This window comes from Marmota monax, unplaced genomic scaffold (genome assembly GCF_021218885.2).
Source record: "Marmota monax isolate L192 unplaced genomic scaffold, Marmota_monax_Labrador192_F-V1.1 WCK01_AAM20220418_F8-fsc00036, whole genome shotgun sequence".
Taxonomy (NCBI): domain Eukaryota; kingdom Metazoa; phylum Chordata; class Mammalia; order Rodentia; family Sciuridae; genus Marmota; species Marmota monax.
This window is the reverse complement of record NW_026694491.1, coordinates 6,943,811-6,968,166: the sequence shown is the minus strand read 5'-3', so window position 1 is coordinate 6,968,166 and position 24,356 is coordinate 6,943,811. Positions and strand designations below refer to the sequence as shown.

The 24,356-nt window shown below is 34.8% G+C and overlaps 1 protein-coding gene across 1 annotated transcript in view; it reads right to left on the bottom strand.

Annotated features, from left to right (window-relative positions):
* The window catches only part of Eea1 (early endosome antigen 1), a 134,632-nt gene that overhangs the window by 90,863 nt on the left and 19,413 nt on the right, over positions 1 to 24,356 (bottom strand). Inside the window, exon 2 of the mRNA XM_046419306.2 lies at positions 4,576 to 4,668. Within this exon, the coding sequence (XP_046275262.1) occupies positions 4,576 to 4,668 (93 nt within the window). The remainder of the gene's footprint in view (positions 1 to 4,575; positions 4,669 to 24,356) is intronic.

Genomic DNA, 24,356 nt, shown 5'->3' with positions numbered 1-24,356 from the left:
CAGAATCACAAAACACGTGAATAAATGTTGTTGTTGTTTTTCCCCTAGCTATATCTAACGAGGCCAAGGTTGCTAGAAAAATAAATTCCAGAGAGGGACTGTTAGTTAACCATAAATTACAAAAACTAGCCAGCTACATTTATTTCCCTTAATCATTCCAAATTTGTCACCAACTTCCAAAAAACATAACTTACTTAAAATTATTAAATACCTTACTCTTAAGAATTCAGTTGTCTGTAATCCTTTCTCAGATCCAACGTAGCTGAAAATTTACCTTAACTTGATACTTAAGATATTTCTGTTGAACCAAATGCCCTTTTAATTACAAAAAAACTCCTAATAAAGTGACAAGTAGATGAGATTGTAACTAATGATGTGGCTAATCCATAAAGAAAAAAGTTGACCCACATGTACAAGAAGACAACCAGTAACATACTAAACAGTTTTCCAAGAATCTGTTATGCCTCCATCTTTACTTGCACTATTCTGACTGATTTAATCAGGTATCATCCTATATGCACCCATTATTCCCAATGCCCAAGAGAATATCTGGTTTAATTGTTCCCCTGTGAAGTTCTTTCTTAGTTCTCCTCATGTTGAATTGACCAGTATTCTCTTTTTGCAAATAATATCTATTATAAAAATGTACTGGAGTAGCAATAATATCTTATTTACCTTTTTCTCTTTTTCACCAAAATACCTGCTACATGAAAGGTACTCCATTAATATGTTAAATAAGTGAGTTGTGAGACTGTTTTCTTATATACATAATTGCTTCATGGAAAAAGGGTAAGTCATAATTTTAGTCTTTCATTCTTTTATAAGATTTGTAAAATAATCAAAAAGCAGTTTCTCTGCTTTTACAATTTTTATATTAACATAGTGATTTTCAAAGGAGACAGATATACCGGGATCATCTGAGAAATTCCTTCCAGCCTAATTCCTCCACCTCACTTGCTCCCATCTTCAGCCTTAAAATGTGCACCAGCACCACACTACTGAAAAGTATTCTTTGGATGATCTACTGTTACTGATGAGAGGGTATCATTCTGTTACCTCCCTTAAGTGTGGAGAGTTAAAACAAAGATTGAGAAAGTCTTAGACTCAGATTCTAAGGCTGTATATTTTCCCAAATAGAGACAATGACTGTTCATATGCAAAGTATTCTTTCAATGAAGAGTGAGTGCTTTAACCTAAAACATTTTAATGATTCATTAATAAAATACTAACAAAATAATAAAGATAATTTATAAATGTTGAAATAATATTCACTTTACATGTCAATTTCATTGCAAAATTTATGCCAAAATATTAAACTTTTATATTTATTTATAAGCTCACAAAAAGACAGATGCAAACAGTAGGAAAAAACAAGCAGACTACCCAAGAGAGCTCTTTTCTTTATAGAATCTTCCTTTAAGCATGCATAATTAAAGCAATTCATATCCCCTTGTAGCATAAAAAGGAACCAACACCTAGGCAGGGAAAAACAAAGCTATTTTAAGCAACCCATAACCAAGCTGCTAAAACAAAATATACAGGACCCACAGTAACACTGGAGTCATTAAGAAGTTCCTGTCCTCTTGTTTCATTTTCAGCGTGCACTTTCTGGTAATGCTCCGACAAATCAATAGCAGTTATACATCTTTTCATACATAATGGGCAGATGAAACCCTGTGAAATAACAACTTTTAGAAGAATTACATTAAAAGTTTTCTTTTTTAAACATATAAAACAAACAACACAAATAGATAAAATAGGAGAAATAATGAGTATCTCTCTTTGGTATATATAAGGGAAACTCCCAAGCATTAACTGTACAAAAGGTAAAAGATCTATCCAAAGAAGGACTTCTATAATTAGTTTCCATCCTCACACTCTAAACTTTCATTGGTTCTTTTTTTTTTCTTTTTTGTTATGGTAGCCAGTTTTTATAGTTGGATTATTATTTTGTTTATGGCACTTTAAAAAATTTTAAAATTCATTTTGTTTATGAAACTTTGTACTTACTTATCTGAGACCTACTGGCAAGTTAGCTCTTATTTTTTATTTTAGATCAAGAAATTACTGGCAGATACAACAAATATCTTTTTATGACACAATGTTCTGAACAAAGAAATCCTTTTAATGAAAGCAATTTTCAGTCTTTACCATATTCTAGTAGCCCAAAATCCCAGTTTTTTCCATATCTAATACCCAGAAGATGATCATTCCTTCAAATTTTCTGAATCAAATAAACCATTTTAAAACAGTTTCTCAAATTCCCTATACCTAACAATGTTTATCTTTTAAAAATATGGGCTATTACACTGACCCCAGGGCTTAAGGTTTTGTGAGATAAGAATAGTAAGATGCCAGACATGTGATGCACACCTGTAATCCCAGCTACTGGAGAGACAGAGGCAGGAGTATAACAAGTTCAAGGCCAGCCTAGGAAACTTAGCAAGACCCTGCCTCAAAATTAAAAAAAAAAAAAAAAAATACAAAGAGCTAGGGATGTGCTCAATGGTGCAGCACTTGCTTAGCGTGCACAAGGCTCTGAATTCAATTCCCAGTATTGAAAAAAAAATTAAAACTAAATCAAAACACATCAATAACAAAACAACTCAAGTGGGTTCTCCCAGTTAAAGGACAAGTTATATGCTGTTAATAAAAAAAATAAGAAGAGAAATCCAAAAAGGGAAGGGCAAAAAATATTGAAAACGGAAAGATAAAAAAAGTTATTCAAAATACTAGTCAAAAGAAAGCTGATGTCTTTCCATTATTATTAGCACAATGACAAAAGCTCTAATTCAGAAAAAAAAAAGATAAAAGATCTAAGAAAGGACATGAAAACTGTGACTATAAATAATGTATTAGCAAAGTTTGGCTCTGAAGCAAATGAAAAGGGAATTTCAGGTCAAAGGAAGGGTTTTGTGTTTTGTTTTGTTTTTTCCACTTTTTATTTTTTTAGTAGTCTTGTCTTGTTTCATATGTATTGTACTGAACATATATATGCTGATAGATATGCTGATAGAACACTGTAAGCTGATAGGAATAATCCACAGTACAAGCTAAAAGCTAAATTGGCAGAAGAGAGATGATAAGAACGAGATAGAATAGAATGGTGGGGGATAGGGGATGAGAATGGAATCCAGAGCACTAGGGAAAAGAATAAAATCTGATAGACAAAGGGAACTGCCTTCTACGAACTAAAATAAGAAAGTATAGTTTTAGCGATAAAACAAGGACATTTATCTTATGGTTCCTATTTTCTTGATGTTATGAAGATACCTGGGGGAAGGTAAGAGGAGGGTAAAAGACCTAGGAAACTTGAGGATAAAAAAGGTACAAAATAACTATCTCAAAAAGTAGGAAAACATCCCTACTAAGACAATACAACAGTACTACCAAGCCAAGTGCTGCTTGATAGCAATACCCATTGGAAATGCTCTTCTTGGTTTTGGGGGGTTGGGTTGAGTTGGGTTAAGTTGGGTTGGGTTGGGTTTTAGGTTCTTTTTTGATTTGACTGAAGTTAACAGTTATAATTAGATTCTTTCCTGGAACAAAACTGAACACTTTAAGGCCATCATATCATCAATATAGTTTGGAAATTTTTTCTTAAAAGAGTTGGGGATATAACTCAAAAGTACAGCACTTTGCCTAGTGTGTGCAAGGTCCTAGGTTCAATCACCAGCACCACACACCGAAAAAAAAATCTTAAACTTGCTGTTAATAAAATTCAAGTGACACTTTTCTTACTCTCACACTCCTAAAAATCTTATTATGGTTACTATACATATACATAAAAATAGATGATCAGAGAAACAAAACAGAGATATGACAAAGAGAAAGACAAACCCAGAAACACACATGAGATAGAAAGACTAGACAACCAAGTGGAAAAGAACAGAACAAAGAGTCTGAATGGGGGTTTCAACTAGGCCCAGAAGAAGTAACAGACAAAAACTATCAGAGCAAATAGTGAGTGTGTTGATCTGTTGGTGGCAGGGGTAACTTCTGAGTTCTCTTTCCTATCTCCTTTTTCTATAATAAACAAATATCGCTTATTTATTTAAAATAAAAATAATAAATGAAATCACAGGGACTAAATTTTTTAAATTGAGGTTATCTTTTTAAAAAGGTATATTTTCCACTAGTTTCTTAATAAAGCTATCGAAATTCTTACAAAGCCATAAGTGAAAACAAAATAATTGTAAGCTTTACAAATACCTACTTTTTCATTAGCCAAATACTTCTTGACAATACACATACACAAAGAGACATGAATTAACCAGCAGTTCTTTATAAACAGACTAAAAGAAATTCATTTAATTGAGATGACATCAGCATGAAAGACAAATTGGCAATATTATTTTTCAAAGTCTTAACATATATTTTCTCAACCTCAACTAAACACAGGTATATATTTATGATTCAAAAGTCACATTCTAAAAAAAAAAAAAAAGTCACATTGTCACATTCTAATTTGTAGAACTCTTCCTACACAGACAAGTCATCAATCTGCACTACAATTATTTGCTAATTTTCCCTTGAATAATAGTGAATTGTATTACCATGTTATGATTTTCATACCTCTGAAGAGCTTTCATTATTGACATCCACTGTGTTTATAGGAGTTGCTGATGAATCTAAATCAGAACCTTGAGAGCCAACTCTCCCAGGAGTCTGAAACAAAGAGGAGAGAAAGAAACCAAAGCATATATTAACAACACATTCAAAGCCATGTAATAATATAAACCTTTTCATATAAAGAATAGTAGCTGTCTTCAAAATAATACCAAACAGAATTAACAGTATCTTTTATGGAAGACCATGTCTAATACCATGTGTATTAAGATCTATATTCATTTTTTTCTTTTAAGTTTATAAAGTTTACTTTTGAATATAATGTTTTATAGGCTTCAATCCACTCCCACAAACATTCAGTTTTTGTTTTGTTTTGTTTTGTTTTGTTTTGTTTGTTTTGTTTTAGATTCTTTTTTGGTCTGACCAAAGTTAATCATTATAACATCTCTTAGAAAGGTAAGACATATGTTATCTCTACAGAGGAGAAAACAAATTTAAAGCAGCTAAGTAACTTCTTAATGATTACACTGATAACAACAACTACAATAAAAAAAAAAAACAGAAAAAAAAAGCCGAACTAAAATGCTGATCTTCTGATTCCTCTTGCAATATTCTATTTACAACACAAACTCAAACTACAATTATTTGAGGAGTGCTAAAAAAAAAAAAAAAAAACAGCCCCAAATATCTAGCCACCCATTCACCTACCACTCAGGTCATCCAATACCAGTGTGTCTCTAATACTTGATATGGCACCACCAAGACACATTTTGGAGCATTAAAATATCTTTTTTACCCTCCTACTAGCATTTATCATCTAGCATTATCTTTTGTTAATACCTAGCTGTTATTTTAAGTGAATTTTACATCTAGTTAAAACCTGCCTAAGAAGAGACCCATTGCACAAGAACTGAATCAATAATCCTCATCAAAAATACATGTACAGGGCCAGGGTCGTGGCTCAATGGTAGAACACTTGCCTAGCATGTGTGAGGCACTGGGTTCGATTCTCAGCACTGGTATAAATAAATGAATAAAATTAAGGTTCATCAACATATAAAACATATATTTTTTAAAAAATACATGTTACAGCCACGTGTGGAACACACACCTGTCATCCCAGCAGCTCAGGAAGCTGAGACAGGAGGATCACGAGTTCAAAGCCAGCCTTAACAAAAGCGAAGCATTAAGCAACTTAGTGAGACCCTGTCTCTAAAAAAAATACAAAATAGGGCTAGGGATGTGCCTCAGTGGTTGACAGCCCTGTGTTCAATCCCTGGTAACCCAAAAAAGAAAAAAAAATGCATATTACATGTTAGCATGATTATTACTTTACACATGGGAAAACAAAAGCATAGAGACTGGGGCTGGGGTTGTGGCTCAATGGTAGAGCACTTGCCTCACAGCATGAGGCACTGGGTTTGATCCCCAGCACCACATAAAAATAAATTAAATAAAGATAGTGTATCCATCTACAAATAAAAATATATTTTAAAAAAAAGCATAGAGATTGCCCAAAGTCACATGGTCATGTGGCTAATAAATGTAAGAAAGATTTTTTAATTCTATCAATGCGGTTCTTTGGCAGTGGTGGGGACCGGATGGGACAATGACTGGTAACAGGGATTGAACTCAGGGGCACTCAACCACTGAGTCACATCCCTAGCCCTATTTTATACTTTATTTAAAGACAGGGTCTCAGTGAGTTGCTTGGCACTTCACTGTTGCTGAGACTGGCTTTGAACTCCAGATCCTCCTGCCTCAGCCTCCCAAGCCACTGGGGTTACAGGCGTGCGTCACCACACCTGACTTAATTCTAGCAATGTGGTTCTTAATCACTGATATATACTGCTTCTCTGCTAGACATCTATCTCCACTGAAATGCACCTCAGGCACCCAAGATTGAGAACAACTCATTATACATTTGCCTCAACACACAAGCACCCTGCATATCACCATTAAAGAGTCAACCTAAATGCCAAATAGTAATGAGCTGATACTATTTTAAATTGATCAATTAATGATTACTAAAATTACATTAAAAAGTAGAAAATATGCACGCTATAGTTACATTAAAAACTGTTTGTATAAAAAAATAAGACTTGTCATATTTGGTATAGCATGCCTGTAGTTCCAGCTACTTGAGAGGCTGAAGCAGGATTACAAGTTTGAAGACAGCCTGGGCAACTTATTAATAAGACCTTGCCTCAAAAAATAATTTTTAAAATCCATATTAAAAAAAAGAGATGGAGGCCAGGTGCAGTGGCTCACACCTGTAATCCCAGCAGCTTGGGAGGCTGAGGCAGGAAGATAGCGAATTCAAAGCCAGCCTCAGAAACTTAGTGAGGCCTTAAGAGACTCAGCGAGACCCTGTCTCTAAATAAAATACAAAATCGGGCTGGGGATGTGGCTCAGTGGTTAAGCACCCCTGGGTTCAATCCCTGATACCAAAAAATGAGATGGGGAATATAGGTCAGGGTTCAATCCCCAGTAGCAGCGGGGCAGTTGGGTAAAGGACCAGTAAGTAAAGTTCTAAAATGCAAATAATGATGTCTATAGTGAAACAAGATTATATATAAGGGTTATGAGATTTGGGCTTTCCATTTTTGTTTTGCTATACTTTCTTTTCAGAAATTAAATCACAGTTAAATTATTTCAATATTAAAAAAGTTTTATATTTATAAGTAAATTGGACAATCCACATGCCTTTAATTTTATTTCCTGAGGCAGATATTTTGCACATTTATTTATATTTTCTACTTATATTAGTCTTTTATAAATTGAGAAATTGGGAAGAGTAGAAAATAACAGCAGATAATTAAAGTGACAAGGAAACCCAAACTCTTTTTAAACATACTCCTTTCAAAGGAGGATATAAGATTAATTTAAATACTTATTTTATATCCTGGGAAGAGAGAAGATGAATTAAGCATGCCAAGATAACAAGGGAGAAATTAAATGACCTTGAACTTCTTTTAAAGTGGAAGTTGAACATTCCCAATCTGAAATGCTCCAAAATCTGAAACTTTTTGAGCACCAACATGATTTAAGAAGTAAAAAATTTTCTCTGGGTTTTCATACACAATATTTAAAATATTATATAAAATTCTAGGCTACTACAGAAGGTGGAGATAAAACATAAATGCATTTTAGACTTGGGTCGCATTCCCAAGAGATCTTTTTACATATATACAAATCCAAAAGATAATAATCTAAAACACTTGCAATCCCAAGGATTTCCAACAAGGGATATCCAACCTGTACTTACTTCTTCTTTAGGATTCTCAGAACTCTAAGTTCTGTGAGAGTTGGACTAAAGACTGACAAGGAAGCACCATCATCTTATATAACTTTCTAACACATATGGCTAGAGAACCCCAAGACACATTTCAGAAGGGACAGGTACCCTACTAAGAAATGACAAAAAAGGTTACCAACCAAACATTAGCTAAAGATGGAGGTAATCTTTATAACTTGTCCATGAATAGTTGCTGCTACCATACCCTGAGGCTTATCCAAATCAAGTTGAAAGTGGAAGAATTCAGAAAGAGCACTGAAGATGAAGAATTCAATTGCCTTTCTAGCCAAAAGTTAAAAAAATAAAATAAAATAAAAATTTTTAAAAAAGGAGCTGTACCTGAAGAGTCATTCTCCTTTTGGTTGTCAATATCAAGAGATACTAGGGAAAGTTAAATGCAATAGAGGAGGATCACAAATTCAAGACCAGTCTCAGCAGCATAGGGAAACCCTAAACAACTCATGAGACTAGGGATGTGGTTCAGTGGTAAAACACCTCTGGGTTCAATCCTCAGTACAAAAAAAAAAAAAAAAAGCCTCAAATTTACTCTTTTTACTTCTTTAGACTTAAGGATCTCTTACTTCTTTGGAGTTGAAGATCTCATACTTCTTTAGGCTTGAGGATCTCAGCATAAAAGCAGCTCTCTATCTCTTTGACAGATAAGTACTCAACTAATGGGAAAAGCAACATTCAGAGAAAAGTATGAAATTAAACTTGAACTTCCTACTAGCTTTGGTGAGTTTGCACTTTGGTTTTGCACAAACCCCTGAGCAGGTCAGACCTCCTGCCCTTAGCTTGGTTGTGCTGCCCTTTCTCCTGCCCTTTCTCCTAGACCTTGAGAAGGTCTGGCAAACACAGATTAGGAATGGACCAAAGCAAAGTGGTGGTTACACCAAGAACAACACTACAAGAAAAGAGGACCTAGTCTCCTGGGCCTCAGACCTGGATCCAACATTCCTGAGGCAAAACAGTCACCCTCATCCTGTGACTCTGAAATCTATCAGGACCATCTTCCTGGGCACTAAGTAGGTCAGCTTTTTAACCTATAGTCTCATCTTCACTTGTGGAGGTACTAAAGGTATTAGAACAATTTGGGTCAGGAAGAGGGCAGTGGGCCCCCCACTTTCTCATTTTTTATTCTCTTTGTCCTTATTATCTTCTTAGGGTACTTATGCTTTGGGGAAATGGGTCTAGCTTTCTTCTGCAGACTAAAGGCACAACAGGATCTTGCAAAGCCTCAACCACAGGACTCTCAGGTGTCCCTTCCAATGTCTCTGATGATGATTCCATACTTCAGAGGATCATTGTCCCATTGGTGGAATTTATCCTTTATATCTTGAGTATTTGGTGATAGGTCCAAGTCTCCAGGAACATATCTGGTAGGAAATTGGAGATTCCTAGCCTCTGCACTGATAGGCTTTTCGTTGTTGTTGATGTTTTAATCCATTATGCTGACCTCAAGCCAGCTTTACAGAAAATAGAAACTTAGAACAAAAGAACCAAGAGTCAAATGAAAAAGGAAGTAGTACCCTGACTCTTTCCAATGATGTATCCTTAGTTACCATGGACACAAAAAGATCCAAGATTTCTCCTACTCTGGATTTATCTAAAGGAGTTCAATAGCCTTCAGAAATAGTATCCTAAGGTTTTTGTTCTTAATCTAGGGTATCACAGATTTCCTGGTGAAGTATGGAAGAACAGGCCTTGGTTTCCACATTCTTTTTAAGTTTTCCCAAAAATCTAACTTTCCAAAACTTTCTACACATGAATGTGGCAAAGAATGAACAATGAAAAGGTTAAAAAGGAATTGTTGCAGCTGGTGTGGTGATGCATGCCTGTAATTCCAGTGACTCAAGAGACTGAGGCAGGAGGATTTCTAGTTTGAGGCCAATCTGGGCAACTTAATGACACCCTGTTTCAAAACAAAAAATAAAAAGGGCTGAGAATATAGTCAGTGGTAGAGTGTTCCTAGGTCAGTTGCCTATACCAAAAAATAAAATAAAATAAACAATAAATATAGAAAATTGTTACATTTGACTCATTAACATTTGGGCAGAATCACACTAAAACAGTTTTAAAAGCTAGTGACCCAATCCCAAAAGATACTAAAAACAAAAGCTACATTTTGCCCAAATAGTTATTCTTTTTCCAGATTCCAGGTGGCTTTTAACTTGAGATTTACCCTGCCTGAAAGGAAGTGGAGAATTAAAAGAAATACTGTATTTATACATAAATAATCCTATTACCGCCATCAAAAATACCCTTTTGCAAGTTTTTGTTTTGGGTTTTGGTTTTTCCCCAGTACTGACAATTGAATGAACCCAAGGGCACTTTACCACTGCTACATCCCCAGCCCGTATTTTTATTTTGTGACACAGCCTCACTAAGTTGCCCAGGCTGGCCCTTGAACTTGTGATTCTCATGCCTCAGTCTCCCCAATACCTGGAATTATAGGTGTGAGCCACCACGCTGGGCTCCCTTTTGCAAATTTGCCTAAAATAATGTTGGTTAAAAAATAATAATAATAAGTAAGCCCAAGAGGCATGGAAAGTAAAAGGAGAAAGAACAGGCAAATCATAACATATGGAGAGTTTTTTGGTTTGGGTTTTGGTTTTTTTGGTACCGGAGATTGAACTCAGGGAAACTAGACCATTGAGCCATATCCTCAGCCCTGTTTTATATTTTATTTAGAGACAACTGAGTTGCTTAGCGCCTTGCTTTTGCTGAGGCTGGCTTTGAACGCATTATCTTCCCGCCTCAGCCTCCCAAGCCACTGGGATTACAGGCGTGCAGCACCATACCCGGCCAAGATATGGGTTTCTGATCCCATTTTTAAACATTCTTCCCCTAATTTTTGCTATATTGTCAAAGAACTTCTTGTTCTGTCCTTACACTTCCAGTCACATTATTTCGGTGAGAAGTAGAAATGACACTGACTCTGAGGAAACAAAACAAAATAAACCATTCTAGCTTTTCTATTTATAATTTTTATTTCACAAAAACAATAGGATAAGAATAATTAGTGGGCTGGGGTTGTGTCTCAGGGGTAGAGTGCTCGACTACCACGTCTGAGGCCCTGAGTTCGATCCTCGGCACTATGTAAAAATAAGCTATTATGAAGACAAACAACAATAAGTGTTGGCAAGGATGTGGGGGGAAATGCACACTTATACATTGCTGGTAGGACTACAAATTGGTGCAGCCAACGTGGAAAGCAGTATGGAGATTCTTTGGAAAATTGTGAATGGAACCACCATTTGACCCAGCTATCTCACTCCTTGTTCTATACCCAAAGGACTTAAAAACAGCATACTAGGGACACAGCCACATCAATGTTTACAGCAGCACAATTCACAATAGCTAAACTGTGAAACCAACCTAGATGCCCCTCAGTAGATGAATGGATTAAAAAATGTGGCATATATACACAATGGAATATTACTCAGCAATAAAAGAATAAAATCATGGCATTTGCAGATAAATGGATGGCGTTGGAGAAAATAATGCTGTGAAGTTAGTCAATCCCTAAAAAACAAATGTCCTTGTTGATTGACTGTATGTCCTCCTCTGAGAAGTGTCTGTTCAGGTCCTTGGCCCATTTGTTGATTGGGTTGTTTGTTCTCTTATTGTCTAATTTTTTGAGTTCTTTGTATACTCTGGATATTAGGGCTCTATCTGAAGTGTGAGGAGTAAATATTTGTTCCCAGGATGTAGGCTCCCTATTTACCTCTCTTATTGTTTCTTTTGCTGAGAAAAAACTTTTTAGTTTGAGTAAGTCCCATTTGTTGATTCTAGTTATTAACTTTTGTGCTATGGGTGTCCTATTGAGGAATTTGGAGCCCGACCCCACAGTATGTAGATCGTAGCCAACTTTTTCTTCTATCAGACGGCGCGTCTCTGATTTGATATCAAGCTCCTTGATCCATTTTGAATTCACTTTTGTGCATGGCGAGAGAAAGGGATTCAGTTTCATTTTGTTGCATATGGATTTCCAGTTTTCCCAGCACCATTTGTTGAAGATGCTATCCTTCCTCCATTGCATGCTTTTAGCCCCTTTATCAAATATAAGATAGTTGTAGTAGCTGTCAGAGAAATGCAAATCAAAACCACCCTAAGATACCATCTCACTCCAGTAAGATTGGCAGCCATTAGGAAGTCAAACAACAACAAGTGCTGGCGAGGATGTGGGGAAAAGGGTACACTTGTACATTGCTGGTGGGACTGCAGATTGGTGCAGCCAATTTGGAAAGCAGTATGGAGATTTCTTGGAAAGCTGGGAATGGAGCCACCATTTGACCCAGCTATTCCCCTTCTTGGTCTATTCCCTAAAGACCTAAAAAGAGCATGCTACAGGGACACTGCTACATGGATGTTCATAGCAGCACAGTTCACAATAGCAAGACTGTGGAACCAACCTAGATGCCCTTCAATAGATGAATGGATAAAAAAAATTTGGCATTTATACACAATGGAGTATTACTCTGCATTAAAAAATGACAAAATCATAGAATTTACAGGGAAATGGATGGCATTAGAGCAGATTATGCTAAGTGAAGCTAGCCAATCCCTAAAAAGCAAATGCCAAATGTCTTCTTTGATATGAGGAAAGTAACTAAGAACAGAGTAGGGACGAAGAACAGGAGAAGAAGATTAACATTTAACAGGGATGAGAGGTGGGAGGGAAAGGGAGAGAGAAGGGAAATTGCACGGTAATGGAAGGAGACCCTCAGGGTTATACAGTGGAGGGGGTAGAGAGAGAGGAGGGGAGGGGAGGGGAGAGGTGGGGAGGGGGGAGGGGGGATGATGGGAAAGGCAGCGGAGCACAACAGACACTAGTATGGCAATTTGTAAATCAATGGATGTGTAACTGATGTGAATCTGCAATCTGTGTATGGGGTGAAGGTGGGAGTTCATAACCCACTTGAATCAAAGTGTGGAATATGATATGCCAAGAAATTTGTAATGTTTTGAACAACCCACAATAAAAAATTAAAAAATAAATAAATAAATAAATAAAATAAAAAACAAATGTCGAATGTCTTCTCTGATACATGGTGACTGACCCATGATGGGGTAGGGAGGGGGAGCATGGGAGAAATAGATGAACTCTAGATAGGACAGAAGGGTGAGAGGGGAAGGGAGGGGGCAGGGGATTAACAAATGATGGTGGAATGTGATGGACATCATTATCCAAAGTACATGTATGAAGACATGAATTGGTGTGAACATACTTTATATACAAACAGAGATATGAAAAACTGTGCTCTATATGTGTAATAAGAATTGTAATACATTCCACTGTCATATATTTCAAAATAAAATCAATTAAATATTAAAATAAAAAAGATATTGTGTTCAACTACAACTAAAAAATAAATATTAAAAATATAAAAATAATTAGTGCTAAAAGTTTAAAGTGACAGAAAAATAAGTATCTTCCAAATTTTGTTTTTAGAAAAATTATTACATAAATTTAGATATCTTTTACAGTAACCCAAAAGCACATAATACATTCATTTTGTTAATGTTTTTTTTCAATAGAGACAGCAGGTATGTTTCATCTGTCATGAATAACCAAAACCCCACAAGGCCCTGAATGCCAAACGGGAGCAGGTTAAATGTGAAAGTACTATAGGAGGAACAAGGACCATGCCTTCAGGAAGACCACAAACTGACTGGGGATACAAAGCCAATGAACACAAAAAGAGATAGGAAGTAAATAGGAAAAAAAAAAAAGCAGGGGCTGGGGGCAGAATGCTATTTGGGGGGATTCTCAGTGCAGACAGAATTCACAGAGAGATCAATGCTTAGTTCTGGTAATTGAAAAAATACTTATTCCTTGAAATTAAAGTTAAATTTAATTAAATAGAACAGCAATCATTTCAACTAGATGGGGAAAAAATGCACAAAGAGAGGCAGAAATAAGAACACTATTTAAAGAAACATACATAAATGTGTCCAATGGAAAGTTATCAGATATATTTAAAAAGGATACACACATGCCCATGTGCGCGCGCGCGCGCGCACACACACACACACACACACACACACACACACCCCTACAGGCTAAACTGACAATGTGGAATAGCATAGGGGACTTAAAACACTTAAATGTGCTATGGAAAAAAATTACGTGCAGAACGCCAGTGCTAATGGCACTTAGGGTTCACATGGAACCCACTGCCTCTCCTCCAGTTATAGATCAATGAAAGATCAATAATGTTTAAACATTAAAAAGGCAGAACCAGGGCTGGGATTATGACTCAGTGGTAGAGAGCTTGCTTCACATGTATGAGGCACTGGGTTCGATCCTCAGCACCACATAAAAAGTAAATAAATCAAATAAAGGTATTGTGTCCATCTACAATTAAAAAAATATTTTTTTAAAAAGGCAGAACCATTTTCAAAAACAAGATTAAATATACCAGATGACAAAAATTAAAACAAATACACAAAAGCATACAGGGCTCTGGGATCTACAAGAAGTAGTACCAACCAAGTTCCACAATCAGTATCAAAAATGTCCTACATTTAGTAAGAAGTCACTATGTGAATTCAGAACAAAGCTACTGCTCCTGGCCATAAGTGACACTTTTTAAAACACTGTAAACCCCATCAAATCACTGTGTTTGGGCTTGAAGTTTTATCAGAACTTTTCCAGGAAAGGTTGAAAGGCTTTTCCAAGCAATGCATTATCTACAAAAGAGAAAAATTATAAGCAATCTATATGTTCAAACCCAAGAAATATGCTAACTAAACTATGATATAATCATTCAGCTAACTGAACAATATCAAGTAGAAAGGCTATATAGAAAAATGATAACACATGTGATACAATTCTGAACTTGTAAAAGATGTAAAGTACAAAGTTAGTATACATTATGATTTCAATTATATAAAAATAAATATACAAAGATATTAAAAAGTAATCAGATAAGACTGATTAGCTTCATGTTAGGATGATTATTATTATTACTTTTTTCCTGCTTTGTTAGTGGAAAGATAACATTTGTATTAACATGATTTTATTAACCACCTATCGGTCGCTTCCTAAATTTTTCGTTATTATCACCATATTTCTTTAAAAAGTTTTCAGATTTTTAAAAAGTAAAAATTTTTAAATATCTGGACTAGACAAAATGATTCAGAAAATTATAATAGTTAAGCACCTACCATTAACACCTAGTGGCTACAACCAAATAAACCAAATAAAAGAAAAAAACAACTAAAAACTATTTCTCTGTTCCCTATCAGTCTGAACCAAATATGCAAATTTCCAACACCAAACAATTCAATTCTCTATGGAAACCAAGTGCATGTCCTACACTTAATTCAGTTCCAACAATACAGGGAAAACCTCACAGATTAAGGGATCAGTACAAGAATGTTCACCTCCTTCAGATGCCAATAGTAAGCAATGGATCCCCAGGTTACCCACACTTCTGTCCAACCTGGCTGCAAATCAAAGGCTCCCATGACCCCCTCCTTAAGTCTTGCTGTAACAGCTCAAAGAACCCAGAAAAACATTTTACTTATGTTTGCTATAAAGGCTACAAATGAATAGCAAAATGAAAAAGAACATAGGATGTGGTCTGGGAGGATCCCAAACACAGCAGCTTCTGTCCTAGTGAGGGGCGGGATACAGTACCTCCCAGCAGTGGATAAATTCAACAACACAGAAGCTCTCTAAATACCATCATTATGGAGTTGCTTTATGTAGGCATGAGTAATTAACTGGAGTTAATGAGTAATTTATGTAGGCCTTTGGTAATTAACTGGATCTCTAGCCCCTCTCCATTCCTAGTAGTTGGAAGGTGTGGCTAAAATTTCCACACCACTAATCCTGTGGTTAGTTCCTCTAACAACTAGTCCCCAACCTGAACTACCTATCAAGATTCACCCCCTTAAGCTTAAACCAAGGTACACTGAAAGGGGCTTAAAATGAATTAGAAAAGAAGCTCCTTTCACTTCTCTTATCAAGAAACTGCAAGTTTTACGAGGTCTATGCAATAAACTAGGAAGATCAAAATTATTTCAACTAAATAAGAACAGATGCCAGCAATATATAGACTATCCTAGACTATTGGTTATATAAAAATATTCATACTACCAAAAACTACAAGACAGCATTAATCTCTGCAAAAACTTAAATGAAAAAGTCAAATATGACCAGGCATGGCAGCATACACTTTATAATCCCACTTTATAATCCCAGCTACCCATACCACTCTAGGAAACAGGGCAAATCAGCAAAAGCTGAGTTAACAACAGATTAACCTTTCAGCAAAAGGTGAGTATACTAAAATCAAATTTTCACTTTTACAAAAATCTTTGAAAAACCATTGCTGTAGTCTGAATGTATACCCTCAAAATTCATATGTTGAAACTAAATCCCCTATATGAAAGTATTTAAAGATAGGGACTTTAAGAGATGATTTAAATCATGAAAGGAGAAACCTCATAAATGGAATTAAGAAAAAAGAGGTATAAGGCAGTTGTTCTTTCCTTTTGCCCCTTCCACTGTATGATAATACATCAAGAGGCACAATGTTGGAGAAGAAAGCAGCACCCCTCACCAGACACCAAATCTGGAACCTTGATCCATAGCTATGAGGAAATACATTTCTAATCTTTTTTATTTATTTAGCAGTACTAAGGACTGAACCAGGTCCTCTCACATGGTAGGTAAGTACTGTGCCATTGAGTTACATCCCCAGGCCTTTTCCTGTGTTGTTGTTGTTGTTGTTGTTGTTGTTGTTTTGTGATAGGGCCTCACTAAATAATTGTGCAGGCTGACCTCAAATTTTCTATCTTCCTGCCTTAGTCTCCCAAATACCTGGGATTACAGGTAATTGCCACCACACCCATCTTAAATTTCTATTCTTTATAGATTATTCAGTCTCAGATATTTTGTTATAGTAGCAGGAATGAACTGAAACAGATAATATATACAACTTATACTTAGCAAAATTATTTCTAAAACTGAAGGGATATAAGTATTAAAAACTAAATGATATCTGACCTCAGAATCTTAGGGATTTATAAGAAATCCCTTGTAAAATGTAACTTTCAGCACTAATTTTACTACTAAATTTTGCCCTCATCTTACCATAAAAACAAATTAGAAAGATTTGCACTAATTCAAAGATTATGGAAAACTATCTACTATATGCAGACCTTGAGAAGCATACTCTAAATGCATTATTAATTGAGCCTTGTATTACAAATGGATAACCAAAGCTATCATAGGGTTCTCACTACCTCTTTCCTACCGTCAAGAGTTTCTAACATATAGATGAAATGAAAGATACATTTATAAATGACAAAAACTATTTCATGAAATAAAATAATTTCATATAAAGCATTGGAGAGGTTCCCAGGCAGTTTTCATACTTAACCTCTTAACTAATATACTCTGCAAGTAATTTCATTTACTCCTTTAATTTTAATTACTAACACTGCTGACAATACTAAGACCTTAAATCTAATCCTGACCTCGGCTGAACTTCAAATTCATATTTTCCTATTTTGCTAAATATCTCCTCCTGAATGCCTTGAAAACACTAAAAAGCCAGATTATCCAAACCAAATTAATTGTCCTTTCTCACAAATTTTCTCCCAACTGCATTCCCTATCTCAGATTATAGAACACACTCATTTTGCCTAAAACCATGGCATCATCCTTAACTCCTCTCTCTTAGTTAACCTTCAATATTGAATCACCAAGTTAATTTAACTGCCTACAAAAATTTTGCAGCTATCTTTCTTTCTCCATCTCCTTGGCCACTATCTTAATTCAAGTTGTCATCATCTCTCATCTGAACTATAAAAGAGAGACCAAATTTAGCACCCTATACCTCCACACTCACATTCCCAGTTGCTACCTAAGATGTCAAATAATAGGTTTCCCTCAGCACTTCAAATAACATGACGACTAAAGCCAAATCCTTCATTCATCTCAACTCTTTACCATCCCATGGAAAATATTATTTTCTTTAGTTTAGTTGATAATATCCTTGCTTAACAAAAAAAAAAAAAAAAAACTGTGTCAAAACCTAACTAAACTCAAACAGATATTTGTATACCAGCATTCATTGCAACACTATTCGCAACAACTAAAAGGTAGAGACAACCCAATGTCCATCAATGGATTGGTGGATAACCAAAATATTACCACATAATGGTTACCACCACACTAACATGTATTCATGAGTATTCCATGCATTCTATTCTAGCACCAAAGACAGTTTAATAATAAATGATTTGTAAGTAAGAATGGCAAGTTTTTTAAAGCTTCACATAACGGTTGCACCCAACTTTTCTGTAAAAATAAATAAATAAATAAATAATTGGCACAAAATCTGCAACAATTATGTGGTACAATACAATATATAGTCAGTCATCAAATGGAAGGAAGTTCTAATACATGCTGCAACATGAAGTTAAACATTATGCTAGGTGAAATAAGATGGATACAAAACAGCCAATACTATATGATTCCACTTACATGAGGTACTTAACAATAGTCAAATTACAGAATAGCGTAGTTACCAGGTGCTAGGGCATAGGGAAGGAAAAGAGTTTCTACTTAATGGGCACAGAGTTTTACTTTGAGATGATAAAAAAAAAAAGTTCTGGAAATTAATGGTTGCAATGATTGCATACCATGTGAATATAATTAATGTCACTGCATTATACAAATAAGAATGGCAAAAATTATAAGTTCTGTATTATATATAATTATATATGTGTAGATATTTACAGATACAGATATAAATCAGTAAATTTTTTGGTGTGTGTATGTGATATTAGGGATTGAAGTCAGGGGCAATTTACCAGAGAGTTCCATTCCCAGTCCTTTTTATTTTTCTTTTTTAATTTTAAGACAGTGTTTGGCCAATTTGACCTTGAACTAAGTTTCCAATTTGACCTTGAACAAGCAATTCTCCTGGCTCAGCCTATCAAGTAGCTGGGATTACAGGCATGTACCACCATGTACAATTATCTTATGTATATTTTATTATTAATTATATTTTTAAGTTTTTAAAAACCTAATTGAATATTATGTTGATGTCATAACTACAGAGAGAAAATATTTAGAGTACTTAAGAACACAGGGTTTTGATTATAGATCCTTAGTGATACTATATAAGAACAAAAAGAACTGCTAAAACTAACACAATAAAATATATTCAATAATCTTAACAGTAATGTTAGTATTATTATTATAAAGCTACTTTATGTGCAGTTAGGAAAAAGTAATTATGTGAATATTAAAAACCAATTCAGTATAATATTAAAATATATAAATAATCAAAATAAAATCCATTTTATAATCTTAAATTTGAACTTCTGTGTTTTATTGTGATTTTCACTTAAAAATACATATATCTTAGTTCTTATTACTTAAAAGCTTAAAAGTGAAGACAACTGTCAAGGAAAAAAAAAAAACAAACAAAATATAGTAGCACTGGTTTGGGGCACTCAGGATTGTGTCAGAACCAAGTATGATGGCATGTGCCTGTGGTCTCAGCTACTGGAGAAGCTGAGGCAATAGGATGGCATAAGCACAGGAATTCAAGACAAGCATGGATAATATGGGAAGACCTTCTCTCAAAAGACAAAAGGAAAAAAAAAAAAAAAACCGTTGGGAGGCCACTCCTACCTTAAATTACCTGTAGTTTAAAACAACATCCAATCCTTTTTTAAAAAGCAATTTAACAATTCCTGATAAGCAAATGATACAACCATCACCAACCCTTTGCAACTTTAAGCTGTAAATGCAAAAACCATTTTGTAAAACCTGGGAATACACTTTCTAGACTGCCTGAATTTGTGTTTTCTTGGATTATACTTAGCCCAAAATAAATCAATTTTTTTTCTTATTCTCACCTAGGTTGATTTTATTCTCAATCAGTATAAACCAGAAGTAATGAACTGCCTAAATGTTCATACTATGACTTCTAAACATCACTCCCCTTTAAAAGGAGACAAGACTTCTTAAACAAATGCCTAGTTATAGATATGGGGAAGAAATATACAAGATAAACCTGACAGAGTTTGTGTCAAAAAGAATAGAAGACATTGAACACTAATACTGTACTTTCTTTTTTAAAAAAATTACTTATTTATTCTAATTTGTTATATATGACAGCAGAATGCATTTCAATTCATAGTACACATATAGAGCACAATTTTTCATGTCTCTGGTTGTACACAAAGTAGAATCACACCATTCGGGTCTTCATACAGGTACTTAGGGTAATGCTGTCCATCTCATTCCACTGTCTTTCTTACCCCATGGTCCCTCTCTTCTCCTCCCTCCCCTTTTCCTCTTTGCCCTCATAGAGTTCATCTAGATAATTGTAATTATTTGTATCCTCTATTCTGTACCATTGTGTCCTCTATTCTGTACCATTGTGTCCTCTATTCTGTACCATTGGTCTACCAATCTATTTTGGTGCCAATACCATGCTGTTTGTTACTACTGCTCTGTAGTATAGTTTAAGGTCTGGTATAGTGATGCCACCTGCTTCACTCTTCTTACTAAGGATTGCTTTGGTTATTCTTGGTCTCTTATTTTTCCAGATGAATTTCATGACTGCTTTTTCTATTTCTATGAGGAATGTCCTTGAGATTTTGATTGGAATTGCATTAAATCTATATAGTGCTTTTGGTGATATGATCATTTTGACAATATTAATTCTGCCTATCCAAGAACAAGAAAGATCTTTCCATCTTCTAAGGTTTTCTTTAATGACAAAAAGTCACCTTAAAGGTACTCCCACTAGCTAAAGTTGGAATAATTTGCAGATCAGCAAATATTATTTACTATAGTACTATAGTAATTGAACAAAACAGACTAAATATGTATAAATCCATGCACTCATAAAATATATAAAAATCCATGAGGTATTCAACAGATCTTTGTCAAAGGAGCAAAGGCAATATACATAGTTTTCAACAATGGTGCTAGAACAACTGGACAGCCACCTGGCGGGGATGGGGTGGGAGGGATCTAAACAGACCCTACATTCTTCACAAAAATTAACCTAACATGGATCACAAATCTAAATGTAAAACACAGAATCTTAAAACCATGAAAAATAACACAGGAGAAAATCTAGATAGCCTTGGGTTTGTCCATGACTCTCTTTTTTTTATTGTGTGTGTGTGGTACTGAGTATTTAACCCAGGACCTTGTGCATGCAAGGCAAGCACTATACCATCTGAGCTATCTCCCCAGCCCACGTCCATGAGTTTTGTTTTTATTTACAACATCAAAGGCCTGATCCATAAAAGAAAGAACTAACAAGGGCTTCATTAAAATTAAAAAATTCTGCTCTGTGAAACACACTGTCAAGAGAATGAAAACCAACAACCTGATTAAAAATAGGTAAATAACAAATACATGAAAAACTGTTCAACATCTCTAACAATCAGGGAAATTTTATCTCACAGCAGTCAGAATAGCAATTATAAAGAATACAAATAATAAATTCTGGCAAGAATGTGGTAGAAAAGGTACATCCATACATTGTTGGTGGGACTGCAAATTAGTACAACCATTCTGGAAAGCAGTATGGAGATTCCTAAAAAAAAAAAAAAACCTAGGAATGGAACCACCATATGAACCAGCCATCCCACTCCTTAGTACTTATCCAAAAGAACTAAAATCAGCATACTACAACAATATAGTCACATCAATGTTTAAGCACCACAATTCACAATAGCCCAATTATGGAACCAGCCCAGGTCCCCATCCATAAAAGAATGGTGCTATATGCCAGACATGGTGGCACATGCCTGTACCCCAACAACTCAAGAGACTGAGGCAGGAAGATCACAAATTCAAAGCCATTGTGGGCAATTTAGGGAGACCCTCAGCAACTTAGTGAGATCTGTCTCAAAAAATAAAACAGGACTGGCTCAGTGGTAAAATACCCCTGGATTCAATTCCTAGTACCAAAAAAAAAAAAAAAAAACTGGAAGACTAATGGACAACTTTCAATCTGATTTTGAAGGTACTGTAGTAAATAAAGATGCTTTTATTCTTTGACAATAACCTTAGATCAAATTGTGTTAAAAAAACAGCACTCTCAAATACTATTTATGAGAGTATAACTATATATATATTCTGAGTTGCTACTAGGAAATTACCCAATGAAATTCACAAATATACTTTAAAACAAGTTATTTGTAGCATTGCTTATAATAGCAAAACTGGAAAAGAACTAAATGCCTTTTAATAGGTATCTAATTAAATAAGTTTTGATAATACATACAACAGAAATATAACGTAGTTATTAAAAATAAAATTAGTTCTGAAAATGCTAATATTAAAAGATCTGCAAACTGTTAAAAGGGGAACATCCAAACTCATATATGAGTGTGACTATGTTTTATAATGTTGATACATACTAACAATAAAAATTTTGAAACAATACATAAGAAAGCATCAGCAATGATTGCTGGGATAGGGGCTTTCTACTTTTCCATTTACACCTTCTGTACTGGTAATCCTAACTCCTAGCTCTTAACTTCAAACTTAATACATAATTTCTCTCTTAAGTCTTTTTTATTCTTGCTCTGAATCTTTAACCTTGAAAAGTAATATTCATAATAATAACTATTATGATTACTTTTTTTGTCTTCAGAATTTCTTCTTATTTCTCCACTTTTGTAAAACTGAATACAACTTGATTGATATCAAATCCTGAAGTAGGCTTATTCAGGCTTTTGTATTTCAACCTTGACCTAGAAAACGTATGGTACCAGGAACTCTCCATGTCACTCCACAGATACTTTTCAATTCATCAGAAAACCATGTACAACAAGTACAAATATACCACATTTAACCCTAACCCATTTACAACAACTTTCAGTTGAATACAATTCCTATTTTCTGAACTGTGAGCAATGCTGCCTAACCTAGACTTATCTACAACTTTAATGAGCAAGCAAATGTGAACACCTATTTTGCTCAATTATTAATGTTAATTTGAATGCAAATATTCAATTTGTCTCTCAAAAGTGGCCTCTAAGAGGCTATCCACACTGTTGCACCTGACTCCACCCTCCAAAGTTTCTTAAGTGCCAGCACACCAAACACATCTGCCTCCTAAATCTTTTCTGTGTGGCCTTCAAGTACACAATGCTACATTATGCAGGAGAAAAGGATCAGAAGTATATACCTATCTAAATGCAACTGGCTCTTATTTTCATTAGGGTAAATCAAGTATTCCAAAAACCAAAGGTCCACCAGGTATGATGATTCAGTATGTGGAATTGAAATTATACAAACATTCATTCAACTTTAAGTTTAGCCATTTATAAACTCTGTAAATTTATTTAAGGCTATTCTCTAAGGCTTAAATTCCCATTTGTAAAATGATACTAATAATGTCAGTCTCTCCAAAGCATTGTGAAGATTAAAAATAAATGTAAGATGTTTAAATCAGTGCCTGACTTTGTGATAGATATACAACAAAAAGTAGACACATATTACCTATTTCTCTCCCAAAAAAGACCTAGAATCAAAACTTTAAAACTGAAAGGAAGGGGCTACAGTTGCAGCTCAGTGGTAGAGTGTTTGCCTCATATGCGTGAGGCACTGAATTCAATTCCCAGCACCACATATAAATATGCAAATAAAATAAAGGTCCATCAACAACTTAAAAAAATATTTAAAAAAGAAAACTGGAAAGAAGGGACTGGGGATATAGCTCAGTTGGTAGAGTGCTTGCCTCACATACACAAGGCCCTAGGTTCGATCCCTAGCACCACAGCAGGGGGGACACTGAAGGCATTCAGAAATCATCTGTTCTAGTTGCATTATTACTTCATAGATGAAGAAACTAAGCCCTAGAAAGAATAACTGGCTTGCCTGATATTACTGTTATCTAATGGTAAGTTGTAACCCAAAGCTAGGTTTCCAAGGTCTCAATCTGTATTCTCTCTACAATTTCAAAATGCTTCTCATTCATCTCTCTGATTGCAATCAAGACAAATTCTCTGATCTGAACTTCTTCATTGATAAACTACAAGGACAGGACAACATCATAAGTCCTTCCAACTTCAAATTCTCAGTCCATGATTCATTTAGGCCCTAAACTAACTTAAAAGTCTACAGAAACTAAATCAATTATATTGCTGATTTCTATAAATGAGTAGTTCTCTTCTGGTCATTATCAAAACTCTAAAATTTAAGTTACTGGTTATTAACAATTAGGCAAAGGTAATTTACTTCTCAAATGTAGCCAAGCCAGGAGGGGAAAAAAAACAGTCAAGTCAGTAAAACACTAAGACAGTTATAACTAATTATAGATAAAAAGTTACAGTAACTAAACTAGGTTTATAGACATCTTACAATAATTTAATATTAAGTAAAAGAGAAAAAGCTTTTAAAATACCCAACATACATATAACTAAAATTTATATATATGTACACATATATTTTATACACACACACACACACACACATGGCAAA